This window comes from Lissotriton vulgaris, chromosome 1_2 (assembly GCF_964263255.1).
Source record: "Lissotriton vulgaris chromosome 1_2, aLisVul1.2, whole genome shotgun sequence".
In the NCBI taxonomy this organism is placed as follows: domain Eukaryota; kingdom Metazoa; phylum Chordata; class Amphibia; order Caudata; family Salamandridae; genus Lissotriton; species Lissotriton vulgaris.
In genome coordinates this window covers 194,917,946-194,945,357 of record NC_141686.1, presented here as the reverse complement: position 1 = coordinate 194,945,357, position 27,412 = coordinate 194,917,946, and the positions used below count along the sequence as shown (strand labels likewise).

The window sequence follows — 27,412 nt, the reverse complement described above, 5'->3', positions numbered from 1 at the left end:
CAATGTTCTTGCTGGCGTGGTGCTCATATGCGATGCGTGAGGATCAGTGATGCGTCGGTTCTCGATGTGGCAGTGTCAACACTGCATGGCTCTCTCCAGCTGCGGTCCCATGATGCATTGGTTCTTGCAGCGGAATAGCAGGGCCTGCGTCTGGATCGGTGGGGTGATCTCGGTGTGCAGCGATTTCTCAAGCCGCGGCAGGCGCTGCGACTGTTTCTTCGGCGATGCGTATGAAACAGGTGCGGATGCATCATGATTCTTGACGTTGCGCTACTTTTCCAGCTCTCAGCGGTAAACAGCCTCCAGAGGTCCAAAACAGCAGCAGGCACCTCCTAGCAGGACAGAAATCCCAGCAAGGAAGTTCAGGGGAGCTGGTAGTGAAGTCTTTGAGTCCCTGAGACTTCACAACAGGAGGCAAGCTCTTCCTTCAAGCCCTTGGAAAAACCTCTAACAGCGGAAGGATGAAAACGCAGTCCAGTCCTTTTCCTGGCCAAGACAGAGCAACCACTGCAGGCCAACCCCAACAGCACAGGGGCAGTACTCTTCCTCCAGCTTTCCCGGGTCTTCTTCCTGGCAGGTTCCTTAGTTCGGTCGTAGTCTAAATTTCAGGGGTTTGGGCCCCATTTTGTATAGCACAAATTCCTTTGTTCTCTGGCGGCAGAGAAGCTCTTTACCAAGCTAAAACCAGTTCTCTCCTCTCTGGTGTAACTGCCCAGCAGGAGGTGGAGACCGCATTGTGTAAGGAAGACGGGCCTATTCAGGTGCAAGGGAAATCTCCTCCCACCACTCTAAATGCAGTCCAGGCCTTTTCAGGTGCTGGGGGCAACTCCTCCCCCTCTGAATGCAGCCCAGGTCAATTCAGCCCAGCCCGGACTCATTCTGGAAAGGCACTACACTGCACCCTCTAGCCACCCGGTGGCTGTCTGATAGAATGCAGATCCTCAGCCCCTATCACTCCAAAGACAAACAGTCCATACACAAACCAGCAGAGGCACTTAAAGTGGTATTTTCAAACACAGAATGAAAAAAGCATCCTCACAAAAAGATGCATCCTAATATTCTGAGTTCAGGCACATTAAAACGTACTTTCCCATTTTGTCCCAAAGTGTAATTTTATTGATTAGATGTTATAAATGAACTCCCATTGTATCCTATGGGACATATAGCCTTTGGATGTATGACGTTACAATGCATGCTTTTACCACGCATGCTGTTACAACACCAGTTTTACAACGCAAACCTTTACAACGCATAGCGCTTTGGGGTGCTGGATAGTGAATAGTTTTATTTACTATTCCGACTCCAGTCCCCGTTGACACTAGGGAAGGTGTTGGATAGTAAATTAAATCTTTTCCCTGTCCTAGAGCGCCCCCCAGCGCAATGCGTTGTAATGGCTTTCGTTGTAAAACCTGCGTTGTAATAGCACTGCGTTGTAAAAGTTTTGTTGTAAAGGATGTTTCCCATAGCCTTTCAATAGTGAAAAACAAAATTGGCATTATTTCATTATCAGGATATGCCACACACATCAGGGCATGTCCTACCTTTCACATACACTGCACCCTGCCCACAGGCGTATCTTGGTGTGACTCACATTTTAAAAAGGGAAGTTTAGGGCCTGGCAAGTGGGTGCGCTTTCCAGATCGACATGGCACTACCAAACTGCGCACAGACACTGCAGTGGCATGTCTGAGTTAAATAAACAGGCTGATCATATGGATGGCACAATGAGTGCTGCAGGCCCACTAGCAGCAATTGATTTACAGGCCCGTGCATACACAGGGCACTGTACTAGAGACTTACTAGTAAATGAAATATGTCGATCATCGAATAACCAATCCATCATAACAATTTACAGGGAGATCATATGCACTTTAGCACTGATTAGCAGTGGTAAAGTGTCCAGAGTCATAAAACCATCCAAAATAGGGTTCAAAACAGGAAGCCAAAATTGCAAAAAGTGTGGGGATAAACCCGCTGAAAAAGCCAGTTCTATCAGCTACCCTGTCTTCTCAGAGTAAAAACATCTCTGTGTGCTTCAGTTAATACATTGTGCTGCACACCTCACGTAACTTAATTGTTTATAGTTTCTCCATGTGTGACATTATGGAATGATTTTAGAATGCTGAAAACTGGAGGATTACTGGGTTCCTGCTTTTAATTCGCAACCAACAGGTGGCATCTAAAGCACGTGTCCAGTCTTGGTCCAAGTAGGCTAGAGTCACTGACCTCGGATAGCTGGTTCTCCTTATCAGTTCACTCAATATTCAAGAATAGTACAAATATACCTGGAATAAGTGAGCATAGAGATTGTTTCCAAAAGCAAGCAGAGCAGAGTTAGACTGAGGGTGATTTTGGGACCCTCTCATCGTCGTCTTAAGGTGTTTTTGAATCCTTTCATCTAGCAATAATGTGCCATTGAAGCTTTCTTTCTCTAGCAAGCATTAGGATATATATTGATATATAAATTCAGTCGATCTATTCGGACATCCTGTGGTACCTAATGTGCATAGGGAGATTTATTCCGCTTTGATTTAATATATGCTTTCCTTCTCCAGCCTCTTTGACTCCGCCTCAGACTGGTACAGTAAGGCTCGCCTCAGCGTTAAGAAGTTCTCTGTTTGCCAAATTGGTATGCAAACTATTTATATTTTACTAATTATAATAAGTGCAACAATTTATCTGCTGTATTGAAGATTTCCATTTTCTGTCCTTTTTAACATTTTAAATGTGTTGATGTTTAAACTCCGTTGAATCACTTTTTGTTTTTATGATCAATTTTTCGGAAAATCTGCAAAAATGAGATATGTATTTCATGCTTTGACCTGTTCTTTGATCCCTATAGTTCATAACAGGAAAGAAAAGATCTTTGATTTACGTAACCCTGATGATTCGAATAGGTTTTACATCAAGCTACTTACTTCATTTTGGTTTGTTTTATTTTGCTGAAGAAATTCCTATTTTATTCTTCGTGTATAACATTATAGTACTCTTTCAGAGGAGGCAGCATGCAAGGATTTAAGCTGTTTGTGGGATGTTTATTATAGAGAATAAAATGCCTTCTGACATAAGTTAAAAGGCTCTTAGTGCTCTCCTGGTAGATCCAGGACCTTATAAATGAACTCTAGCTTTGGTAGCATTCAGTCACAAAACTCCTCGGAGACTTGCACTATCCTTAGAATGTACATATATGTGGGAGGTACGTAGTCCCACATATTCTATTTTACCAGGAAATTAAATACCTCAGTTTGGTAGGACTTGGGCAAGGAAGACTTGTACTTGGAGTAATGAAAATTACTGTTTATGAAACCTGCCTGTTTAGTTACCTCATTGTGTTTGAATCTTTTGCGAACTGGACCATTCATCTTTATTTGAAGAATTCAGTCCTAAAGCTAACATAGGAAAGTATTGTTGTTGACCATTCAGATTGTGGCACCCTCTCTTTGGCTTCATTATGATAGGCATACAAAGGGTGGGCCTTGGATCGTTGGCTCCTCCCTAAACTAATAGCTATAAATGGAACAGATGAATCATTTAGGCTTTACATTTCACCCATTGTCCTCCTAATGGGCAGTTTAGTTCAAATGAGTTGTACAGAGATGAGCCCCCATTCCAGTTTGTGTGGTAGGCCCTTTGTTGCGCTTGTGGGATAGGGTGGGAAGGGGGGAGGGGTGGTTAAGAGTTTAGCAGAGGCGCCTAAATGTATTGCCCATATGACGCTTGGGCTGTACTTGCAAGCCCTTCTCTCTGTTGGTTGGCAGCGGGAGGATGAGGCATGGATAATGATTTCCTAAACATCTTTTTTTTATCTTTGTACTTCACCAGGGTTGTCTGTGTTCTGCAAGCAAGACTCTAACCGCTTCATATCACACTCGTTCAACTTCTACCTTTTCCCAACTACCTTTGCACGGATAGATTCTGAGTTCAGTGTACAAGCATCCAGCGTTTCTTTCCTCTCTAAGTTTGGGTTTGATTTTAACAAGGTAAGCAATGTGAGACCAATTGCTTTATTTTAATGTCTCTAGTGCCTGCTGCAATCTTCTGTCCTTTCATCTGTGACCAAGAAACGTCTGAGAGATGTGTACACTTAAAAAAAATAAACAAAGTTGTCTCTCAGAACTAAAGATTGCATTAAGAGTGCAACTTTCTCATTGCAAATTGGCTAATTCCCCTGAGTCTATAAAAACTTTAAGAATTCTTAACTGCAGATTCCCAAAAAATGTACATGTGAGGAAGCATAGTCTGTTTTAGTTCCTGATGGAAAGCCGCTTCCTAGCCCGGTCAGAGCCTTCAGAGTCTAACATCCAATTTGGTCGCCATCTTGAGAGTGAGAGAGTGCTGTCATTTGAGCTGGAGAATGATGTACATTTACTAGTCCTTGGTTTTCAAATACCATCAGGAGATTTTCTGCAACTACAATGTTCACAGCCTTTAGGGTTACCTGAGTTCTTCAGAGTGTGCGGTGGACCTGCAAGCTCACCAGTCATGAAAAAATGTTCTCCCTGTGCCTACCTTGCTCACATTAGGGCATACTACAAAGCTATTTACAGGTACAGGGGAGAGGAGGTAGTCTTACGGCTAGAGTGGTCAACCTCGATCCTGGGAAACCGGGTTCGAGTCTCGGCTACGACGTTCAATATCCTGTGATTCTGGGCAAATCACTTAATGTCCCCGTGCCTAACAAAAATTAATGTGTCCTTCTGTACCGAAACTGGTGCTATCTAAAGCGCTCTGATACCCAATATCTTGGGTCTAGTTGGCGCTATATAAAACTCTGAAAAAATTATGATTATGTAACTTCTGTGACAAACGTATATTTGGAAACCCAGCTGACATACGTTGAAATAAGTTTGTGCCATGATTGCACCAGTGATACATTGCCCATTTAACTAGTTGCCAATAAGTATGCATTTTATTTTACTAAGACCGGTGCAAAGTTCCTGTAATATGGCTAGGCCTACAGGTCACCTTAAAGTATAACAGAGGAACTGATGTGTCAGAATTCCATTTGGCTCTACAACTCCTGTAGAATTTTGTAATTTTTCCTCATGATTGGGTCCAAATGAGGGATAAGCGGATTTCACATAATAGTTATGATATATTTTGGAACCGTAATGTTCCCTTTATAGTGTACAGTTGTGTTCCCCTGCCGTGTTTGGTATTGTGTTTTTTTGTTTTGATCCCAAGAGCCTTCTATCCAGTGTGTTTGTGAAAGCCTACGCTTGTCTCTTGATGTGTGGGACGTCCTGGAGCTCCTGTACCTTGAGGGGTGACCCAAGATTGTTCTAGGAGGCTGGCTTAGTATATGGTGCACACTTAGTAAATCACCTTGCACTAATCCAGGCAACCATTATGGTGATTTTAGTGGTCTTTAATAACCTTAGCGGTAGCTGCGGAGAGCAGCCTTCAGGTCTATCTTGTTGTTGCCTAAAGAAAAAGGACCCCAGAGGACCCCGAAGAAACCCTTTGGAGGACGGAAGTTTGGAGAGCCACCCCATTTGTGGATGCCCAGGGAACCAGTTCACCTGCACCAGGGAAGGCAGGTGCATAGGCGTCGGAACCTACCGTAGAAGACAAGTAAAGACTTGAGAAGAAAGGCTTCTGGAGAAGTCTCTGAAGATGTCCGGTGCAATCTAGGGGTGTATTCTTGAAGAGGTGAACCTACAACCAGAGGACAGTGTCAATGCCACTCGGAGGTGACCAGGAGGCACGGAATCACAATGCCTACCCTTGGCAGGGAGCTCAGGAGAGGAGGTGCTGGACAGAGGGGAAGATACTATCTGCGTTCCAATGACATTCTAGACGCAATGCAACATGACTTCCGCGCAGGCCACAGCGCTGAGACCGCTCTCCTGGCCATGACGGAACAACTGAGGACCATTCTTGACCATGGGCAAACAGCAGCACTTATCCTGTTGGATCTCAGTGCCGCCTTTGACATGGTCTCGCACAAGATCCTGCTTAATCGGCTTGAGGAGGTAGTGATCAGGAACCTGCTCTTACTTGGTTAAGATCCTTCTTGACAGAAAGGACCTTTCGCGTCTCTACTCCTCCTTTTTCATCAAAGGCGCACATCATCGACCAGGGCGTCCCCCAGGGCTCAGCATTGAGTCTCACGTTGTTCCACCTCTACGTTCTGCCACTGGCTGTGGTCGCCAGGCAATGGGACCTCACTATAGTCTCATATGCGGACGACACGCAGCTAGTGGTTGCACTAACGGAGGGATCAACTCCGAACGTCTCCAGATTTAAAAGCGGCCTCACAGCCATGGCTGACTGGATGACATCTAATTGTTTGCAAATAAGACTGAAGTATTGCTGGTCGGCAAGATGACTGACTTATGGGGCAGTCACTGGTGGCCTGAGGCTTTGGGTAAAGCCCCTGAGCCTAGGAGTGAAGTTAAAAACCTAGGGGTGTGGCTGGACTCCTCTCTTAGCTTCTGTGTCCACACAAAAAAGTAGCAGCCACATGTTTTGGCATCCTTCGAGGTCTTCAACCTATCTTGAAGTTCTTTGATGCACTGACTAGACGGCTAATAGTCCAATCCACTGTTCTGTCAAGACTGGACTACGCTAGCTCTTTGCTTCTGGGTACCAATCAAGCCCAGATCATGCGGATGCAGCGCATTCAAAATGCGGCTGCGAGAGCCTTGTTTGGCCTTCCACGGTTCTGTTACATCACTGATACCATCCGGAGGCTACACTGGCTCCCGATGGCCCAGCAAATTCAGTTCAAAACATTGTCTTTCTTTTAAAATTCTAAAACTCTCAACTCCCAAATTACTCTGTAACCTTTTGACCCCATATATTTCTACTTGGTCAGTGTACCTCGGGTCAAACGCTGCCGAGCGGGAGGACGCTCCTTCCGCTGTTTGGCAGCAAAGTTGTGGAACTCATTACCTCCATACATACGATAACTTGAAGATCTATTGGCCTTTAGGAAAGCAATCAAGACCCATCTCTTTCCTCTAAACTAAGCTTATTGGACACTGCCTTGCTGAGCTTCATCGTAGTCAGTTGTTTGTGTGCTGCCAGAAGCGCCGGGATGCCCCTTTGTTGGGGCAGCTGAGCGATATACAAGTCAATATTACATTACCTAACCTACTCCCTGTCCTTTGTCCTGTTTCATGCCAGAGCGGGAACCAATGGTTCCTGAACTGACTTAAAGTGGAGTATGTAAGGAGGGCACCAAATGTGCCCTTTAATGGAGTCTGGTGGCGCTGCAAAGTGTCCACACCCCAGCTGTTAGGTTCCCCAACCTAAGCAGCAAGTGTATTGCCTTTCTCTGCATAACGGTTCTAGCACTGACATTTTACCCAGTTATGTGCTAAATAAATGTCGATTGGTTTCCTTGAAACTATCCTAATTTGTTATGAATGAAGATTCTTTGTAAAATCCTCTAAACATGACTTGGATAACAGGATTAACATACTCTGTACAAAAGTCATCGCTATCTTCATACTAGGATGACAGAGCTACTTTTCACAATTACAATTACTGATTTAGGCTTATTTACAAAATTGTACTCCCAACATATTGATTGTGGTAGGAACACTGAGGCTACCTTCACTAGGTAGCTAGAGGAGATGCTTCCATGCTGACACAAGACACTGAGGTCCCTGCATGCTGAAGCTACGACATGCAGCGGTCTGACATCCCATCCAACTCGTGACCAAGACGAGTCCTTCATTCTCTCCCATCAGGTTTAGGGGTTAGTTCTATCCTAGGGGATTCTTGGTTTTACACCCACATACATGCTAGGTTCACTTAGGTAGGGTCTGCATCGTAGGAGAATGCTTGATTACGGTCATGTTTATATGCCTGCATATATTCACTTTTTTAGCACCATTTTAGAACTCTACCTTTTATTTACTCTGTTGATGCTTGTAATCTTTTACATTTGCTTCTGTCTATTGATTCTCAGCAAATATGTTTTATTCTAGAATGACCCTGATTAAATAAATGCTTATTGAAAACGTCCCCAACATTTATTCTGTGCATATCTGACACTAAGTGAGCACGATTGACTGAGCGAAAAGTACTGTACTGTTTCCACGATCCCTGAAGGGTCAAGTGGTGTCATGTTCAATGGTTGCCAGAAACTATTCGCTCCTTGGTAAGGTTAGGGGGCTTATAGTGGCACCGTGAACGAGCTGGCCTATAGGCTGACATATCCTGTGGGGTGTCTGTAATCAGACTAGACACTAATCCCATAGTTTGTGTTAACCAACAAACCTGCAGATCCTATGTATTTTTATGAACTACACGACACAGCCAAATACATTAAATCTTGTCTGGGCGGTCATACCTCACTGTGACAGGAAACCTATTGTTCTACCTTCCCCTATTCAAGCTCAGCAGCAGCAGGAGGGCAGAACAGGGTCTGTGGTTGTCAGCAGCCCTAGCTTTCTTGCAGATCATGAAAGGCTGTAACCGTAAGTACAGGGGCCTTTACAGTACATGGGTTCATACCTCCAACACCAGAATCGTTGTTGGGGTGTGATTCTAACATTTACTTTGGAAGTATTTTTATTTTATTTTGTATGTGAAAAATTGCATACAAATAATAATTTCATAACTTCAGTCGCATACAACATAGTCTTCACTTCCAAACTTTCACCTCCCCTGGGTTGCCCTACTGGAGTTCATTCATGGGCATTCTATTTAGTGGGGATAATCTTTGCCATTAGATTCCACCAATGAATACAACATACAGCATTCTCTGTAGTTGTGAGTTTCAACGTTCGATCTCTATCTACTATGGGTGTCAATACTGTGTGGTCACGTGTATTAACCCAGATGTCTAGCCCGTGATATCGGCGCCATGGTTACCACACTGTATCAAATTGTTTTGGGCACCCCCTGCTTATATAAGTGGTACGTTCCATGGCCAAGTGCATATCCATTCCCTTTAACTGTTCCAGCAAGGTGGGGATTTAATTCACCCCTCAGTGCCTAGCAACGTCTCGTTTCGCCACTGCCAAGCCCAGTGCGGCGAAAAGTAATTGCACTCTAGGCACCTCTGCCTCAATCAGGATACCCAGAAGCACAAAACCAGGGTCAAGCAACAATGTCACCTCTAGTACCTCCCCTAGTGTTCCAAGTATTGCCGTCCAATAAACTTGAATGGCGGGGCATAGCCATATTGTGTGGTAAAAATTACCTGCGGTGTCTTTACACGTAAGACAGTCTGGAATCTCCGCCCTGCCATGTTGTGTAGCTTGACCCTGTCGTAGTACACTCTATGTAAAATCTTGTACTGTACGAGGCGTAGCCTGGCTTTAATGGCCATCTCTCGAGGTGCATTAATGCTGCGTCCCAGTCTATGTCCTCCAGGGGCCCTAGATCTTTCTCCCATCTCTTTCTAAGCCTGTCTAAGTTTTCAGGTTCATTATTATTTATGGTTTTATACGCGAGTGAGACTGCTTTCTCTATGAGTTCTTCTTGTAATAGCCTCCCCTCGAGTGGAGCATATTCAGGTATGTCTGTGCTTGGGTATCCTATTTGCCATGCATGGGGCAGCTGTGGATATTTAATGAATTGGTATCTGTCCAGTCCATATTCCTGGCTAATTTTAGGCAATGTTTTAAATGTCCCTTTTTCCATCATGTCTCCAATTACGGAGATGCCTAGGAGGTCCCATGCCTCAAATCCCTTTTATTTCTTCAAATTTCTAAGTCTTCCTCACTCCCAGAGCGGCGTAGCCTGTGTTACCCGGTTCGCCCATCCAATGGCTTTTGTGGCTCTCTGTGTAAACCCACAGAAGCTGCTCCAAGTATTGTGGCTGAAACCTAGAAACTGCTGGGTGAAGCATGTGGTGGCATCTCACAAAAAGTTAAGGACTGTCCTCACACACCACCAGGTGTCATGCTTCATCATCGGCAGTCCTCGCTCTCCAAAAACTTGGTTTGATGGAGAGAGCGGGCTTACACCTGGAGACGGGAAGGCACTTCTACACTAAGTGAGGGCCCATAAAGTGAGTGAGTTTAAAAATCAGTATAATCACCAGAATGAAATGTATTCTGAGGAGGGGATTATATGATATTAAAATACAAGACCAGCGAGCGTGGGGAGCTTATTGCCCCATCACCGTAGAGGTAAGTGTTGGCGAAATGTTTCTGCCTATCTTGCCCAAGGGTGTCCGTGGCATTCATCAGGACAAAGAATAAAGAAAAAGGGCTCCTTATCTTACCACACATGTTGGTAGGATGACACCACTGCGTAGGCTGACCTATGTCAAAGCTCTACCTAATGTACACTCCATGAAGTCCTATTGGGGGAACCTACACGCCCCATGGGAGGAGAGAGAGGAAGAGACCCCTGTAGTCACACTTTCATCAAGGTACGTCTCTCGCCGTAACCTGTGTGCATCTGGTCTCCGATCGCTCTGTCACATAACTCTATGACCTTTGTCGCCGGTAGTAATTTAGAGATACCCTTCCCTTCATATAGGTAGTGTATGTGATGACATTCATTCTCTCTCTCCAGTCGGTAAGTGGAATGATCTCACGCCATGTGCATCCACTCATTTATGGGGATAAGATGGGCTGCCCAGCAGTAACCCTCTATGTCTGGCAATGCGATTCCGCCATTGTATGGGTTTCACTGTAGCGTTTTCAGAGCTATTCTGGGAAGTCCCGTGAGGACTAATTGTGGTAGGGGGTGATACGTGTTCTGAAATGTGTAGAGCCATTGTTGAACGGTGATCATTTTAAAAATAGCTGCCCTCCTGAGCAGAAAAAGGGGGAGCTCTCTCCATCGCTCAGTGTCTTGTCTGAAGATTTGCAAGACCTTTCCTAGGTTATGGATGCCGCATCTCTCTTTGTGTGGGGTTATGAAAATTCCTAAATACTGAAAACGGTGTTGTGCCACACTCAGACAGGCAAAAACAGATTATCTAGACTTTTACCTGGACTATAGATTGTGGACTTGTTCCAGATTATCTTGTAGCCGGAGTGTCCCCCGTATTCCGCTATAGTATCAAACAGGACTGAAATAGTGGTGTCAGGCTTAGTGATATATAAAAGGACGTCGTCCACATAAAGGGAGATGTTTTCTGTCTCTTCAGTGTTTGGTGCTACCTGGAAACCATGAATTTCTGGATGTTGTGAGATATTACAGGCCAGTGATTCAAGAGTGAGTGTGAAGGGGAGTGGTGATAGCGGATACCCTGGTCTCGTTTCCCATCCAAAGGGGAAGGATGATGACGTCCTACCATTTACCCATACTGTGGCAGTCACCCTTTTGCAGAGTAATGCTATCCAGCTACAGAACTTGGGGCCTATTCCAAACTTGGCCAGTGTGCACTCCAAGAACGACCAATGTACAGAGTAAAACGCTTTTTCTGCATCCAACAGGAATATGTGTAGTGTATCTCGGCCTTAAGCTTCCATTGCCCGGTTGTGGGCCCTACGGAGATGGTCTCGTAGCATGCTGAGGTATAAAGCCCAATTGATCATCGTGCGCAAGAAGTGGAATGTATTTGAGGAGGCGGATGGCTAGGATTGTGACTACTATTTCCACTTCCGTATTTAACAGGCAAATGGGGCAGTGGCACTGTTGTGTGGTTTACCCTCTTTGTGTATTACCACGATTGTGGCTGACCTGATGTCTGGAGATGAGCTACCCTCTTTGTGTGCGTCATTGAGCAAGCTCAGTAGATGGGGCCCTAGAAGGCCTATGCAGCTCTTGTAAAACTCTGATGGTACTCCATTGGGGCCAGGTTCCTTCCCCAGTCTGTTTCGCCACTGCCTCTTGTATTTCATTCAGGGTTATTTCGGTATCTAGGTTGTGCAACTTTTCCATGCCTAGTGTTGGAGTCTGAATCCCGGCCAGGTAGAACTCAATTTCCACAGGTGTGCTAATGGAGCAGGCCTTATTAAAATCAGAGTAGTAATACATGAATGCCCTGGAAATCTGGGCGTCTGTAGTGTATGTTGTGCCCTGGCTCTCTGTAATCTCTTGTATTCACCTTTTTGTTGTTCCTTTTTACTGATCCAGGCCAGCAATTTTCCAGCCTTGTCCTCATAGAGGTGGTGAAGAGTTGCCAACCTCTGTTTTTTTGCATTTTCCATTGATATGTCTCTGTATTCCTGTCGTAGTGTATTTAGTTGTCTGACAAGCATGGGGTCTCTGTCCTGGGTCACATGACTTTCAAGGTGTAGTATTGGCCGCTCTAAATCTTGTAGGGTTTTAACCCTATTTTTCTTTTCCCATGTGTTGGAACTGGGGTCACCAGCTTCCCGAGGGTAGCATGGCAGGAGCGGGTAGGCATCCGAAAGCTTATGTGTAAAGCGACCATACAGCACACGCAACCACTGAGACAGTAAAATCGGCACGCAGTGAGTGACACCACTCCAGTTAGATTGTATAAAAATTAGATAACTTTTAAATGGAGCAGAGTCAGGGAAATCAAAAATTACAGTATCAATTACTTATTAGTTTTCCTTTCAAATACATGTATTTCAATACTTGGCAATAAATACTTAGAGGAATAAATATAAAATATTAAGTAATAAATAACCACAGGCCTGACCTTGGCCTTGCTTCTTATCAGCACCTGTAAGGAATACATCACAAAAGCAACCAAATGACATTGCATCATATTAGTTCTGTAGGCATATTACCCACTTCTCACCATGCAAAGGTGAGCATTTCACAGCAGCGAACATGTAAAAAAATAACTGAAGGCTTCCAGTAAATGTGGTACTACATGGGAGAAAACATTTCATTAGGTATTCAATAACCCGGCATCCCGTGAAGGGGAGCATCTAAGGAAGCAAGAGTTCACATTTCCCTTGACCAGGAAGAACATTTCATTAGGCCTTGGATAACAGGGCAAATCATTCTTCAGGCAAGACCAAACATTTTCATCTGGCCAGGGGGAACCATGCGTAAGGCTAGGGCAAGCAATTCCTTATAGAACTATAGGCTTTCCTGAAACATGCCATTGAGTAGGAATAAGCATTTCCCTCTGCAGGAATAAACGTTTCAAGGAAACTCAGGCAACCTGTGAAAAGGTGCATTTCGCTAAGCATATGACTTGGCTATGCATATCAAACATTCCATCAAAGTTTGGGCAACAGCTCATTATGCAAAGCTAACATCTTATCAGGCAAGCCAACCCTTCTCTAGGTTAAAAATAACCATCTCCATATGTGAGGCAACCAGTTCATTAAAGAATAGTAAACAGGTAATGGTAAATCAGACAGGGGCCCAACTGTGGGCACTTCCTCAACCTGGCATTAGGCTGAATTACAGCTCTCTGGCAGTAGGGCAACTTTAGATATTTCCTTAGGTAACTGAGGGCATTCCTAAAGGCATTGCACTAGGTAAGATTAAACATTTAAATAGTCAGAATCAAGTATTTCAATAGGCCCCAGTAAGCCCTACATCAGGCTGAAAATGAACATTTCATTAACCTCATTTACCGGTAACGAACATTTCCTAAGTCAGCGCTAACCAGGTCTGCAACTTGAATAAACATTTCCATTTCAGTTGTTAAACAGGCATTCCATTTCCTCCTATTTAACTTCTCATTGCGTCAGACCTTTGCATATCAATAAACCAGGGTAGAGCATTTCATTTTACACTGGCAGGCAATGCATCAACATTTCTCTAAGGAAGAATAGCCATATCAGAAGGCATTACATTTAAAAAGACAATAACAGGCCCCTAGCCAGGGGTGAACTATATCACTCTCAGGCCCAGATGTGGCTGGTAGGCCTCTTCCCAGTTCACAGTACTGGCAGGGGCCAATTCAGGCCAACAGGGCCTAAGAACAGTGTTTCGCGGGGAGGGGCACGCTCGGGGCTTCCTGCCCACCTCCCCGGGGGTTCTTGCCTCTTTGGCTCCTCGGGGAGCCCCCGCAAAGGTTTCCAGTGAGGGGAGGGATAGCGCCTGGGGCACAGCGCTTTGTCCAGTACAGCAAGCTGAGGTAAATTAGGCAGTTCAAATGATGCAGGACAGCAGTTCAGGCAGATATAGCGCTTCAGCGTTCTAGCGCTTCTGCAGGCAGTTACAGTGCTTGAGCCTCAGGCCATTCAGTCAGGCTAGCAGTTCAGGAGGCTAGCGCTACGCAGAGATAGCGCTTAGCATTCACTTCAGTGGGGCACTTTCCTCAGGACAGGTAGTTCAGGGTGCTAGCGCCAGGGAATAAGAGCGCTTAGCCAGCAGACAGTTTATTTTAGTTGGAAGCAGGTCAGCAGGACCAACAGGACAGGCCACCCAACCGTGGCAAACCAGCAAAAGGGGTCCCAGGTGGCGTCAGGGAGCGCGGGAAGCGACACAGCGCCAATACCTGGTTGTCTTCTCAATAGTCCTGTGGTGATTTGGTTTCTTCTCGGCGCTTTGTTTCTTGCACCCTTGTAAATAGCAGTCTCTGGGTTCCTTGAAGTGGGGGGGTTGGAGTTGATGGCTGGTATCAAATCTCCTCAGCCGGTCTCCTCAGGTGGACTCTGAGTTCCCCTTCCGCCGGGCCAGATCAGGGGGTAAGTTCAGGATTCCTCAACACTTGGAAGGCAAAACCTAAGCCCGGTCACTCCCAGTGTCATAGGTCCCTGTCTAGGCCCCACTGCCTAGAGCTCCTGCGTAGGTTCTCCCCCAGGTCTGTGCTCCCTCAATCTGACAGGAAAGTTTCCCTTCCTTTCATTATATAGTGCCAGTTGACAGTTGGCAGTGGCAGTTGGTGTCACCTCACCTGTTCCAGAAGGTTCCAGGAGGTTCTAGGAGGTTCCACCATTCTGGCTATGGGCAGGCTGGTATAGATGAGGGTTCCAGCCAGCTCCTGGCCACTAGAATGCGCCCACAAAGACTGCGCTGCAGTAGCAGGGGTCAGTGGCAGCCATGTTAGGGGAAGAAAGTACCTGCACCTTAACATTAGTTTAACATTACACAGGGCTTTCTCTTTTACACAAGGCCTATACCCTTTTGTTACAATATGGGGCACCCTAAATTAAAGGAATAAAAAGCGAAAAGTTCTGCAATGCAACTTTGTGCCTTATCGCGTAATGCTGCCTTATAGGCCTCCCATACCATTACCCCGTATGAGACCGCGTTCTGGCTCTCTCTAAAATATATTTTACTGTTGGCTCTAATCTTGTTCAGTATCTTCCAATCCTGCAGGTCCCATGCTCTAAGTTGCCATTCTGTTTTGGCTCTTGTACCTCGTGTGCCTATTTGTACTATGAGTGGCAAGTGATCTGAGAGACCTCTTGCCAGATAATCTGCCTGCCCTATCTCATAGAGCTCATTCCCTGGTACCAGGATGTAGTCTAGTCTAGAGTATACTTTGTGAGGCGCGGAGTAATAGGAGAATTGTGTAGTTTAGGTATGTTCTTGCCGCCACAGGTCAACCAGTCAGAGTATGTCAGTAAACCGCTACAACGGGGTGGAGGCCACGGCCCCTTCGATCCCCCTAGATCGATCCATACCAAGGTCCATGACATCATTGAAGTTCCACCCCCCCGCCCGTTACGTGTAGAGTGGAGGGTGTGTCTAAAAGTATCACTGTAATTTTGCTGAATGTGGAAGCCTAGAGTATGGGTGGTGCGTACACACTTAACATGGTCACCTCTCTCCTACTCCACTGCCCCATGACACCGTCGTAGCGACCCATGGGGTCCCGCCAAATGTGTGTCATTTTAAAAGGTGGGGCTTTCTTAATTAGTATGGCTATACCCTGTGACCCTCTGGTGAATCCAGCGTGGGCCAGTATGGTGTGAGTCCCTCGACCGAGGAAATTGATTTGCATGCCCTGCAGGTGTGTTTCTTGGAGCATCACTAGGTCAGGGTGTATCCTTTTTATATATTGCGTCACTAACCCTCTTTTTATTTTATCGCAGAGTCCATTGACATTCCACGTCAATACTGTGAACTCTGTGGCTTGGGTTAAAGGAACCATGACCAAAGGACCTGTCTGCGTCCGCTTTGTGAGTGGGGTTGGTTCTCTATACCCCATTCCACCCAGTGTGGATTTCCTCTCGTGATGGCCTTTGCGACTTACATTTGTAGAACTTCAACCATGTAACTGAACCAACAGCCTTTTGCCATCCCATGAAACCCCAACCCTCCTCATCCCACTCTTGGCTGCAAGCCCCCCGTCTTGGAGAAGCGGCTGGATGCCCACAAGGATAGAGAGATCAGTCGTCCACACACCTCAAAGTCCCTTAATTATCAACTGTTCTCAACATTTAACATATCTTAACTCAACCTGTAAGTCTGCTCGCTGAATGGAGTGACTCGTCTGTTGGGTTTGGGGGTGTGCTTGTGCCTGCTGGGCCCCAATTGCTCGTGTAGGTGCCAGTCTCTGGGGATGTCTGGTCCGACGGTTTTGCCCACACATGTATTAGACCCAATTCCTTCATCTCTCTGTAAGGCAGCGATCTCCGCTGCAAGTGGATATGCAGTTTCTGGTACAGAGGATATCTCGGTGTCATCGGAATTGGTGTGAATGTCTATTGACTTGACCCTTTGCGCTGCTCTATTCCCGTCGCTGGTCCGATCTCCATCTGTGTCCACTATGCGCTTTAATTCTTGGGTTCCTTTTGTCAGACAGTAGGGTGTTCCTCCTCTTGTGCGGCTTGTTTGTCGTTCATTTCTGATGCTACCTTGCAGCGCGGGACGAGGCTTTTTATGTACCAGCTGTTGCCTTTGCTGAACGTCTGCGACTTCTTGTGCGGGGCAGAGAAGGACTGGTCTTTCTTCCACCCATGCCCAGGCATCTTGGGAGGACTGGATAAAGTGAGTTTTCCCCTGGTAAGGGACCTTCAGCTTTGCCGGGAAGAGGGCCATATATTGGATATGAAGGGAAGTAGTTTAGCTTTGACAGAGTCAAACGTTGGGCGCTGTTTTTGGACCTCCCGGCTATAATATGGAAAGATAATTATCTTGGCATTTTCATGTCTGACCTCTCCCCTGTGGCACATTTCATGTAGGATCGTGTCTCGATCTAAAAAGTTCAGGAATCTTGCAATGATTGTCCTGGGCTGGGCTCCCGGAGGGGGCCTTGCTCCCAACACATGGCGCACCCGATCTAAGGCGAAGCAAGTTGAAAAATATTAAGGCTGGATTATGTCCATGAGCCAGTTTGCTAGAGAGGCTGGTGCGCTGGTTCCCTCCACCCCCTCTGTGAACACCACACATCGGAGATTATTACCCCTTGCCCTATTTTCGGCATCCTCTATCTGCCATGTCATTTCTGTGATAATTTTTCGGAGGTTCAGTTTGTCTTTGTGAAGGTTTTTTTTTTAATAACACATTTTATTGGGTTCTTTTGCATTATGAGGGGCACATGCCCTGCAACGACCTGTATGGATGAAAGGATATTATTTGCATCGATAACCACATTTATGGTAATAAACAGTACCTGCCAAACATGCAGGTAAAACAATATGAACATTATTCAGACAGTTTTCAGTCTCCCCAGTTGGACACATGGTACAACGGATTCAATGTATACATCATAGCAGGGCAGCAGTAGTCCATAACAATAGAACATAGCGTGATACATACCAGGGATCAAGGGCTGCTACTCATGGATCCACCTCAGGTAAGGGAGGCAGGTTGATTCCTCGGTATGTCGCCCACCGGGTCCAGATCGTACGATGTTTCATGGGGCAACCCCTGGCCTCGAAGACAGCAGTCTCGGCCCCCATACATTTATCTAACTCAGTCTCCCATTTGCCTATGGTCGGGGGAGATGTTGCGTTCCACCCCTGAGCAATATCCTTTTTGGAGATTTTAAGGGCCAAGAACACCACATGCTGTTTATACCGGTTCCCCCCAATATCATCGGTGGAATGTAACAAGAAAAGCCGTGGGCCAAGGGGAAGCACCCATGCCAGCACTTCATTAGGACATGACGAACACTACTCCAAAAGAGTTGCAAGGCCGCGCAACTCCAATGTGTATGAATGACCCTTCCTCCCTGCTACATCTCAAACAGGTAGGGGACTGGATGACGCCCATCCGCCATAGCCACACCCTTGTGTAGTATACCCTATGTAGATATTTGAACTGGATGAGGCGATAGCGTGTGGAGACTGCCGCACCCCTCGGGCTGGCGATTGCCTCGGCCCAGTCGACGTCAGTCAATTCTGGAATGTCAGCCTACCAGGCAAGTCTGGTATTGTCAAGCAAGGGTAGTGGGTGTGTGTTGTCAATGCCTGATTTAGTTGTCTAATCTTGTGGAGCCCAAGATCACCCATTAGTAGGCGGCCTTCCAAGTGTTGGAACTCTGGGAGAGTCTCCAGGGTGGGGATCTGGGGGATGAGTGCGTGGCGGAGCTGAAGAAATTTGTAGAATTGTGCCTTATGTAGATCGAAGTCGACCTGTAGTTGTTGGAATGATTTTAGTGTGGTGCCCCGTAGCACATACCCAAGGGTCGAGATCCCCACCAGGTCCTACCCCCGGAACCGGCCCAAGGCGGTCGTTGATGGAAGGTGTGTACCCTGCCATAGGGGAGTTTGTGGTGTGAGTTTCCCCTTCCAACCCATCTGTCTGGTCTTGGCCCTCCATAGCTGTATGACCAACCTGCCTGCCGGCTGTAAATTCTCTAAATGTGCAGAACTACATAATAATTGAAGAAGAGGGACCGGCTCCATTGCAGAGTGCTCAATGGCAAAGGCCGGATCTATAGGGGAATTATACCACCATTCGTTCACTACAAGGATGTGAAACGCTACATAGGAGTATTTTTCAGCTGCTGCTATCCCCCCACAGTACGTAGATTGTGCACAAGTGCGGAGTGCAACACCAACTGCCCCGCCGTTCCAGAGGAATTAGTTTTGTATGGCATTGACTTGCGCAAACCATGAGAGAGGGAGAGGGTATGGGAAATTTTGAAGGCGGTATAAGATCCGAGGCAGGGAAATCATCTTGAAGATGGCTGAACGCCCGTAGAGGGTGAGGGGGAGAGAGAACCATATCGCTGTTTCATTCTTAAGGCCTGTTAACCGTGTGGTAATATTGTGCGCCCAGAAAACCTTGGGGCATGGAGAAACATATATCCTGAGATATTTGAACCCATCTGTGGCTCGGGAGAGCTGTGTGGCCCATGAATCGAGGCCTTGGTGACCACACACTGGGAATAAAATGGAGTTGGCAGTATTGGCATGGAGGCCAGTGGTGCCCCCAAACACCTTGAGAATTCCCAGTATACCGGGCCCAGAGTACCAGGGATCTGTCATCAAAAAGAGAACGTCATCTGCATAGAACACTATGTGATCCGACCGCGACCGAGACCAATCGAACACCCTAAGCACTGGGTCGCTTCTGACCCATGCCTCCAGAGGCTCGACCGCAAGGGCAAACAGCAATGGGGACTAAGGGCAGCCCTGTCAGGTACCTCTCTGGATTGGGAAAGAGCGCGATCAATGTTCGGCGATACGAACCAATGCCGTCAAGTCGATATACAACAGGTGTATATATATATCAAGAAGCAGGGTCCAAAATTTATCGCCTTCAGCAACTGAAAGAGATACACCCAGCTCAAGGAGTCAAATGCTTTATCGATATCGGCTAAGAGCAGGGCCGCGGGTCGACCTAATGCAGGAGCAGCAGCTATGGCATTATGGACTTGTTGGATATTGTTTCGGGTGGCTCTCTGTGGTATAAAGCCCGACTGGTCGGGGTGGATCAAGTCCACAACACACTTTCGAAGGCGATCTGCCAGAACTTTCCCTAAAAGTTGGGGTTTGAAATTAATAAGGGAGATGGGGCTATAAGAAGAGGGGTCGCCGGAGGATGGCCGGGCATGAGAAAAAGTAAAATTTCTGCATTCTTGTGATTGCCCTCACACAAGGTACATAAATCTCCTATGGCTGAAATGTCATTAACATTTTTCCTAGACCAACGGACGAGGCTTGAATTAGTCATGAGGTTACCGTATCTGAATTTCATAAAAAGGGTTTTAGCAAGTGGGGGCTCAATTTCATCAAGGAAACTCTCAAATAGGGGGACATCCTTGAAGGTTAAGAAGTTACTAACAAGTGATCCACTGCTATTGACGTTGTATAGTTGGTTGTTTATAAAACCCCAAAAAGCCTTTTTTACCACATTTTTTGAATTTGGTGGCAACCTATCAGGGCTATCCCAAAATTGATGAAGACCTATTTTAATGAACCATATATGTTTTAGCCAGACATTGGAGTTGGATACATCTAAGCATAGTAACTCTTTTAACCCATTCCTATAATCAAGCAGATCTGGAGTCTGCCATAGTCTGACCCAGAACAGCAGCAGGCGGACAATGGTGTAATGATCCGTCCTCTTGAAGGCCAAGTCTAACTGAAGAGGTACCATGGGTGTGCCTTTTGGGGCCCTTACAATGCTACGCATAAATTTATTGTCCATAGTATCAAAAGCGTCTTTTGACATCGGCCCCCAAATTTTGGCACCATAAAAAGCTGCTGGTTGTACTTTATATTTAAAAAGCTCTATAGCTGGTGATACCGCTTTACTGGTACTTGAATTATGTTTTGCAATGATGGGTTTTGAGTTCTGTGCGAATATTACCTTACTTTTTTCAATCTGTGGGTTCCATGTGAACTTTGAGTCGAGCGAAACCCCCAGATAAGAAAAGGAGTCAACTAATTCCAACTTTTGTCTGTTTAAAAACAGGGATCCTTTATCAGATTTGGCAGGATTTAGGGTCATACATTTTATTTTTTTTGTGTTGATTTCTAACCCTTTCTTGCTACAGTATTCACTAAATTAATCAAGTAGTGCCGGGAGACCTTTCATAGTTTGCGAAATTAGAATGGTGTCATCCGCAAAAAGTAACGCAGGCACCCTTTCTCCATTTAATTCTGTGAATCATTCAGGCAGCCATCTAAATGCTCTGGGATGTCATTCACAAAAAGCGAAAATAATGTTGGTGCCAGAACGCAGCCTTGGCGAACACCACGCTCAATTGGTATATTCTTGGTGAGTTCGCCATTCGGACCCCACCTCACTTTGGCAAAGTTCCTATCATGCAGCTCGACTATCTGGACTAATAGACAGTCAGGTAATCCAGCATCATGAAGGGACCTCCACAGTAGTTCTCGCGGTACTAGGTCGAATGCCACTTTAAGGTCTACAAAGGCGACATACAAACGGCCCTTTTTAATGTGGACATATTTCCAGTAGAGGCAGCAGAGCCTAAATACTTGATCAATGGTGCTTACTTTTCTCCTAAACCCGGCCTGGAACTTTGTAAGGACCATTTTGTCTTCATGCCATTCATTTACACGATTTAAATATCAATGGTCTCTCTTCATGCAACTGAAACACATTAACATAATAAATCTACAATCCCCAAGAAGACCCTCCCCACTGCCAAAAACAAGGAGCATCTGTCGCAGTGCGTAGAACGGGAGACCCCCAACGGGGGACCCCCAGCTCCCGCACCAAAGGTACCCTTCCCACCCTATAACCCTATTAACACGAGGGGTGCAAGAAGTCTGTGGCTTAGCAGTCCATGACCTAGCTCCCACGCCAGCCCAGAGGAAACAATACAGATATAATCTTTAAACAAGTACTGTGCCCAGTAACTTGCTGTTTTGTCACCTGTAGGCCCCGAGACATTCAGGGTGGTCGCTCCGGGCTTGCTGACATCCTGTCTGATCCCGAATGTCGTTGCTTTTGAGACAAGGTGCGCCACGGCCGTTGACTTAGTGAGCCTTGAGAAGAGTCTGAATCTATAGCGGGTGGAGAGTTCGACCTGAGTTATGGGCCTAGACCAGTTGTCTTCTGGGGATCCTGCGAGCCAGCCTTATAGTTCAGCCTCCGATCCCGGTTAGGTATTACGTGGTCCCAGTTTAGTTATTAACCTACCCCACAGTTAAGGGACGTAAAGCACCCAGTGCATGCATAGCGTAATCATACAGTACAGCAAGACTGAATCAAATTAGCGGCAGCAACATAGATAGACCCCTAAGGCCAGATACTGGGCGAGACAGAGCAGAGGCCAAACATGATGCGTAATGAACCAAACAAACCTGGACACTTCACAGGGCACGTTTGATTGCAAAAGATGCACTTACAGATTAACCCCCTGCTATTGTTAGAACTTATATTATGTTAAAACATCACAAATTAGTAATACTCCTGTGTGTTACGAACATGTAGAAACCTTCTAGTGCGAGTAATGTTAAAAAGGCTAGTATGTCTAGATTAGACAGTGTGGAGCAATCCACCAGCCCAGAAACCCAGGCTGTTTTCGCTGGCACAAGAAGTACATTGCCATGGACATCTGTCATGCCAAAAAAAGGGGAGAAAGGTTGTCCTGTATCGATTGAAACTAAGAATACCAATGCTTCATCCCTGTTTGTTTGTATGATGCTATAAATGAAAAACCAATAAAAAAGATTTTTAGTTCTAATATCTGTATTATTTTAAGAAAAGGAGTAAAAATAATTAAAATACCATATTATGCAATACAGCTTAAAATTTTGAACAATAAATGAATAGGCAATCCACATTATAAATAAAAACCATGCCATAAATAACATCTATGTATCAATCAAAATATGTTAAAAGGCAAAGAAACAATTCGAAGATATCAGTTGTATTGCTTGAATAAATCAATTAACAAAATAAAGGAAAAAGAGAGAAGAAAGTAGTAAGGAGGAAGAAAAGAAGGAGAGAAGAAAGAAAAGATAAGAGATCGGGACACCAACTTTATTGGGGGAGATACATTAAGAGGAAGACACAAAAGGATATTGACTGCCTTTGCCTAATACCACAGTCTTGCTTGTTAGCTTACGAAACACCGCTTGAAAGGAAGACAGAACATTTTTCTCGTCGGCCCAATCCAGTACCCTATTCAGGACCATCCTCCCGATCACCTTTTAGATAGTATCTATAAGGCTGATGGGCCTGTAGTTTCCTGGCTGCGCTTTGTCACCTTTCTTAAATACGGGAATTATCACAGCTCCCTGCCATGATACCGGGACTGGTGCTCACTGGGCCACAGCATTAACAAGAAGCATAATGTACTTGCCCCAGCGTTCACATCCGCTGGGACCCCATCTGGCCCCGGTGCTCTACCACTGGCCACCGTACTAAGAGCCATCAGGACCTCATTAATATTAAAAAGTTTGCGCTTATAAAAGACAGGCCTAAAATCATCCATCATAATATCCATTTGATTACGTGCATATTGCGGTCTAAAGTAATTTACCCAATCCTCCTGCGAGACATTATTTTCAGGAGGGTCAGACAGCCCCCCCCTACCCCACTTGACGATGTTCCAAAATTGCCTAAAATCCTTACTATTGCTTGCCCCCCTAAATCTTGCCAATGGAGTTCATCCCACAGCTTCTTGGCATTAAGTATGCACCTCTTGTACTCTTTTCTGGCAATACGAACAGCGTCCAAGTCCCTCCCCTTAATAGCAGTGCCCAGTGCAAATCTAGCATTCCTACAATCGGTATTATACCACTTGAGCGGCTTAGGGGATGCTCCCTTGCATTTCTTGTCTGGTTTGAGGAAGTGGTCCTTGATACCCACAGAAAGGCTATCATGCAGTTTAGTTACGTCATCAAGACCTTTAGCAGTTTTATTCATTTGCTCGAGGACCAATATGGCTTTGTCAACCTCCTCACTAATATTGTTCATGACCTCTTGATTGGCCATGACGTGTGCCCATTTAAGCCTACGCAGATCATTAGTGGGGACGCTTACAGGAGTGCAATATGCAGCCATATCCAGTTCTGATTGTTCTGGTTTCCACCATTGGTGCACCACAGACAACGGGTTATGGTCACTTTCTATTCTTGGCTTAGCCTCCATATCCCCTACCAAATGCCACAGATTCATACTGCAAAGGACATAATCAATCCTACTGCTGTAGCACCCATTGTCAAATGTATCAGCCCCTGTCATGTCGCTCACAGTTCTCCTGTTTAATGCTCTTAATCCCTTCTCACAACAAATCTGATTAATACAAATGGCATCCTCCGGCCACCTAGTTTCGGGTTTTAGATCCAGTTTAGGGACCCCCTTGTTGCCTGTCTTCCTCTACCCCAGGATACAGGTCATAAGCAACCAGGAGCTCAAAGGTTAGGTTTAGATCTCTTGCTACAACTATGTTGTTCTTTGCCGAGTTAGATTCTAAGAGGGAATCCAGAGCGCTGTAACTTGAGACCTCCCTCCCCTATTTCCCCAAACATAGACATTATGAATATCTAACCAACCCAAGGGACCCGAATATACTCTAATAAGCTGGATGTCATTACTTTTAGTGGATAGATCTTTAATAGAAAATGATAAACTCTGCCGGACCCAAATAACTAAACCTCCCATCGGGCGCTCTTTTAGCCCCTTAATCCCCGGGACAAAATAATTTAAATAACTCTAGGCAAAATGCGGCTCACATGACTAAGTCTCCTGGAAGACGCACACATCAAAATCATTGATGAATGTGAGCCATTCCGGAGACTGCAGTCTGGGACGTAGACCTGCTGTATTCCACAAAATTAACTTACCACCCCCAGGTCTGCTGCTGCTGACTGGACAAGAAAGTGCCTCAGTTGTAGAAATGATGCAAGGTTCCCTCTCTTGCCCTGGTGTAGGTCCTACGTTTAAAAGGGTGGTAGAATAAACCTCACTTTCCCTACTCATCGGCAAGCTCATAACCTCAGGGTGAACCGCTCGAATATTGATACTTCAAGCCATCACTTCAACCCCAGTCACTCCCTCGCTTAGGCTACCCCCTGTGATAGCCGGTGAACTTATAATCAGATCCCATGAAAGTCAATCGTTGTTATCTAATCCAGAACCATGGCTCCCACCCCGGTTGCTCTGTGTGTGGACAGGACAGGCCTGGAATGAAGGGCAAAACTTCCTTAGCTGGATACGGGAGTGCGCTGGCGGACTGGTTCTGAATTCTAGGGCAAACAGATTTTCAGCCAGAAGTTCTGAACGTAGGGTTAGTTCAATAGAGTTGTATTCTTCAAGAGGGAAACTTAGCCTTCTTGCCTTTGTGAGTCATCCCTAATCACCGAGCGACATCCTCTTACGTGTCGCAGCCAGTGGATGGCCTTGTTAGTTAGGGAATCAACATTTTCTCTATTAAGGTTATTCCCCATACCTAATTTGGGGACATTAGTCATATATATTTTGATTGGGCAATTAACTTCCTTCGAATACATGTTCCCCCTGCTAGAGTGTGCAATATTTTCTGATACTACCATTCTAGCCGGTGCCCTATTTGTATTATTACTTCCTCTTACGTCGATGGTCCTGGATACCTGATCTTGCTTTAGGTTAGAGCCCTTCGGCCTTATTGTTACAGTTGATAGCTTTTCTTTAATTTCAATGGTGACTGCTTGCCCTAACTGCTTCAATATTAATCAACAATGGTCCGTGACCTATTTCTTTTAAATCAAGCAATTAGTCAGTACTTAGTCATCTATTAAACATCTTTTGAGCATGTTATATAGATCTGCTCCACCCAAAAAATGCACCACTTACAAAAAGGGAAAGCAACAGCATCAATATCAACCAAGAGCAATGTATTTATTCATTGCCTCTAGGTAAAAGTTTGATTAGCTAACATCCCCAAGGGGAGCGTACGAATAGAGAAGGGTGAACTAGATAGTGTTTGGTGATCGGAGAAGGAAAGGAATTATCAAGAAATAGTGACATAAAATATTCATAAACAATTCATACAGAACAGTACGGATCCGCAATTATCTGTCATGTTAGACCTGGCCACAATTACAAATCATTTCACAATTTCCATAGATTTTCAAAAAAACACAAACATGTGTATCATCAATGGTTTGCACATAAATGTAGAGTGAAAACATACGGATCCAGGTGCAAATATCAAGGGCGTCTGTTTCGACTCGACTTAGGGCCTGTCGGTAAATTATGCCTGGGCCATGCGAGTCTTCATCAGGACTATAAAAACACAGGGCAACCACAAGTTTATTGAAGACCCCTCAAGGAGGAGGTGATGACTACGCTATATTCCCACGTTCCAATCAATGGTGTTGCCTCCTCCATCATGGTGGTAATGCCAATGGAATTTTGTCGGCTAGAAGACCTCAGGCCTCTTTAGTGGATATTTTTATCCCTATCCGTGTTAGGCTATTGGTCTTGATTGCAGGGCTCCTCTCATCAAAAAAGAGAGAGGTGGTATTCTACGTGTTATGCAGCGATGATCCTGTCAATGTATGGCCACGTGCTCGGCATAACGCTGCTCAGTCAGCTAGGTTTCATGACACCTAGCTGACTGAGCAGCGTTATGCCGAGCACGTAGCCTGACATTGAGCGGATCATCGCTACATAGCCACGTGCTTGGCATAACGCTGCTCAGTCAGCTAGGTTTCACGAAACCTAACTGACTGAGCAGCGATATGCCGAGCGCGTGGCCTGAAATTGACAGGATCATCGCTGCATAACATGTAGAATACCACCTCTCTCTTTTTTGATGAGAGGAGCCCTGCAATCAAGACCAATAGCCTAACAGGGATAAAAATATCCACTATAGAGGACTGAGGACTTCTAGCCGACGAAATTCCATTGGCATTACCACCATCATGGAGTCAAGGAGGCAACACCATTGATTTGAACGTGGGAATATAGCATATTCATCACCTCCTCCTTGAGGGGTCTTCAATACATTTTTGGTTGCCCTGTGTTTTTATAGTCCTGATGAAGACTTGCATGGCCCAGCCATAATTTACCGACAGGCCCTAAGTCGAGTCGAAACGTCGACGCCCTTGATATTTGAACCTGGATCCATATGTTCTCGCTCTACATTTATGTGCAAACCATTGATGATACACATGTTTGTGTTTTTTTGAAAATCTATGGAAATTGTGAAATGATTTGTATTTGTGACCAGGTCTAACATGACGGATAATTGCGAATCTACCCTGGGTCTTAAAGTTAACCTAACCCCAGCTCTAATGCTTCCTGGGGTTGACAATAGCCAGGGGAAAACTGTCTCACCGCTTTATTTTCCTTGCTGTGGCAGTTTTACGAATTTGTGTTGCCTCAGCCTGGCTCGATCAAGCCGCCCCAACATTTTATCTATGGCTAGCCCGGTTTCTTTCGGTATTTAATCTTGAGAGGGGAATATATGAAAGGAAGGGCAAGAGAGGGAAATCTCTCGGCAGACGTATATGGGCACCTATCTATAGCTGGAATGAATCGCAGGTCTATATTGTAATGGAATGGCAGCCCACTTGAATTGTTTCCCCTACTGGATTTATGTTGTAGATTTTGGCTTCTTTTTTTTCTCTTTGTGTTTTTCTTTTCTCAACAAAGATAGTTCTTAGTTTTTGTTTTTCTTTTGTTAAATGTCTCTAAACGAAATGTTGGTTGTAAAATTTGGAATGATTATTCCTCATATGTAATTGTAATTTACAGACATATGCTGTTTTGTATATAAATTGAAAATGCAATAAAAAAAAGTAAA

The 27,412-nt window shown here is 45.3% G+C and overlaps 1 protein-coding gene across 1 annotated transcript in view; it reads left to right on the top strand.

Moving 5' to 3' along the window:
* Window positions 1-27,412, top strand: part of PNLDC1 (PARN like ribonuclease domain containing exonuclease 1) — a 338,277-nt gene that overhangs the window by 74,758 nt on the left and 236,107 nt on the right. The window contains exons 4-5 of the mRNA XM_086953672.1: window positions 2,556-2,629; window positions 3,823-3,980. Of these exons, the coding sequence (XP_086809798.1) occupies window positions 2,556-2,629; window positions 3,823-3,980 (232 nt within the window). The remainder of the gene's footprint in view (window positions 1-2,555; window positions 2,630-3,822; window positions 3,981-27,412) is intronic.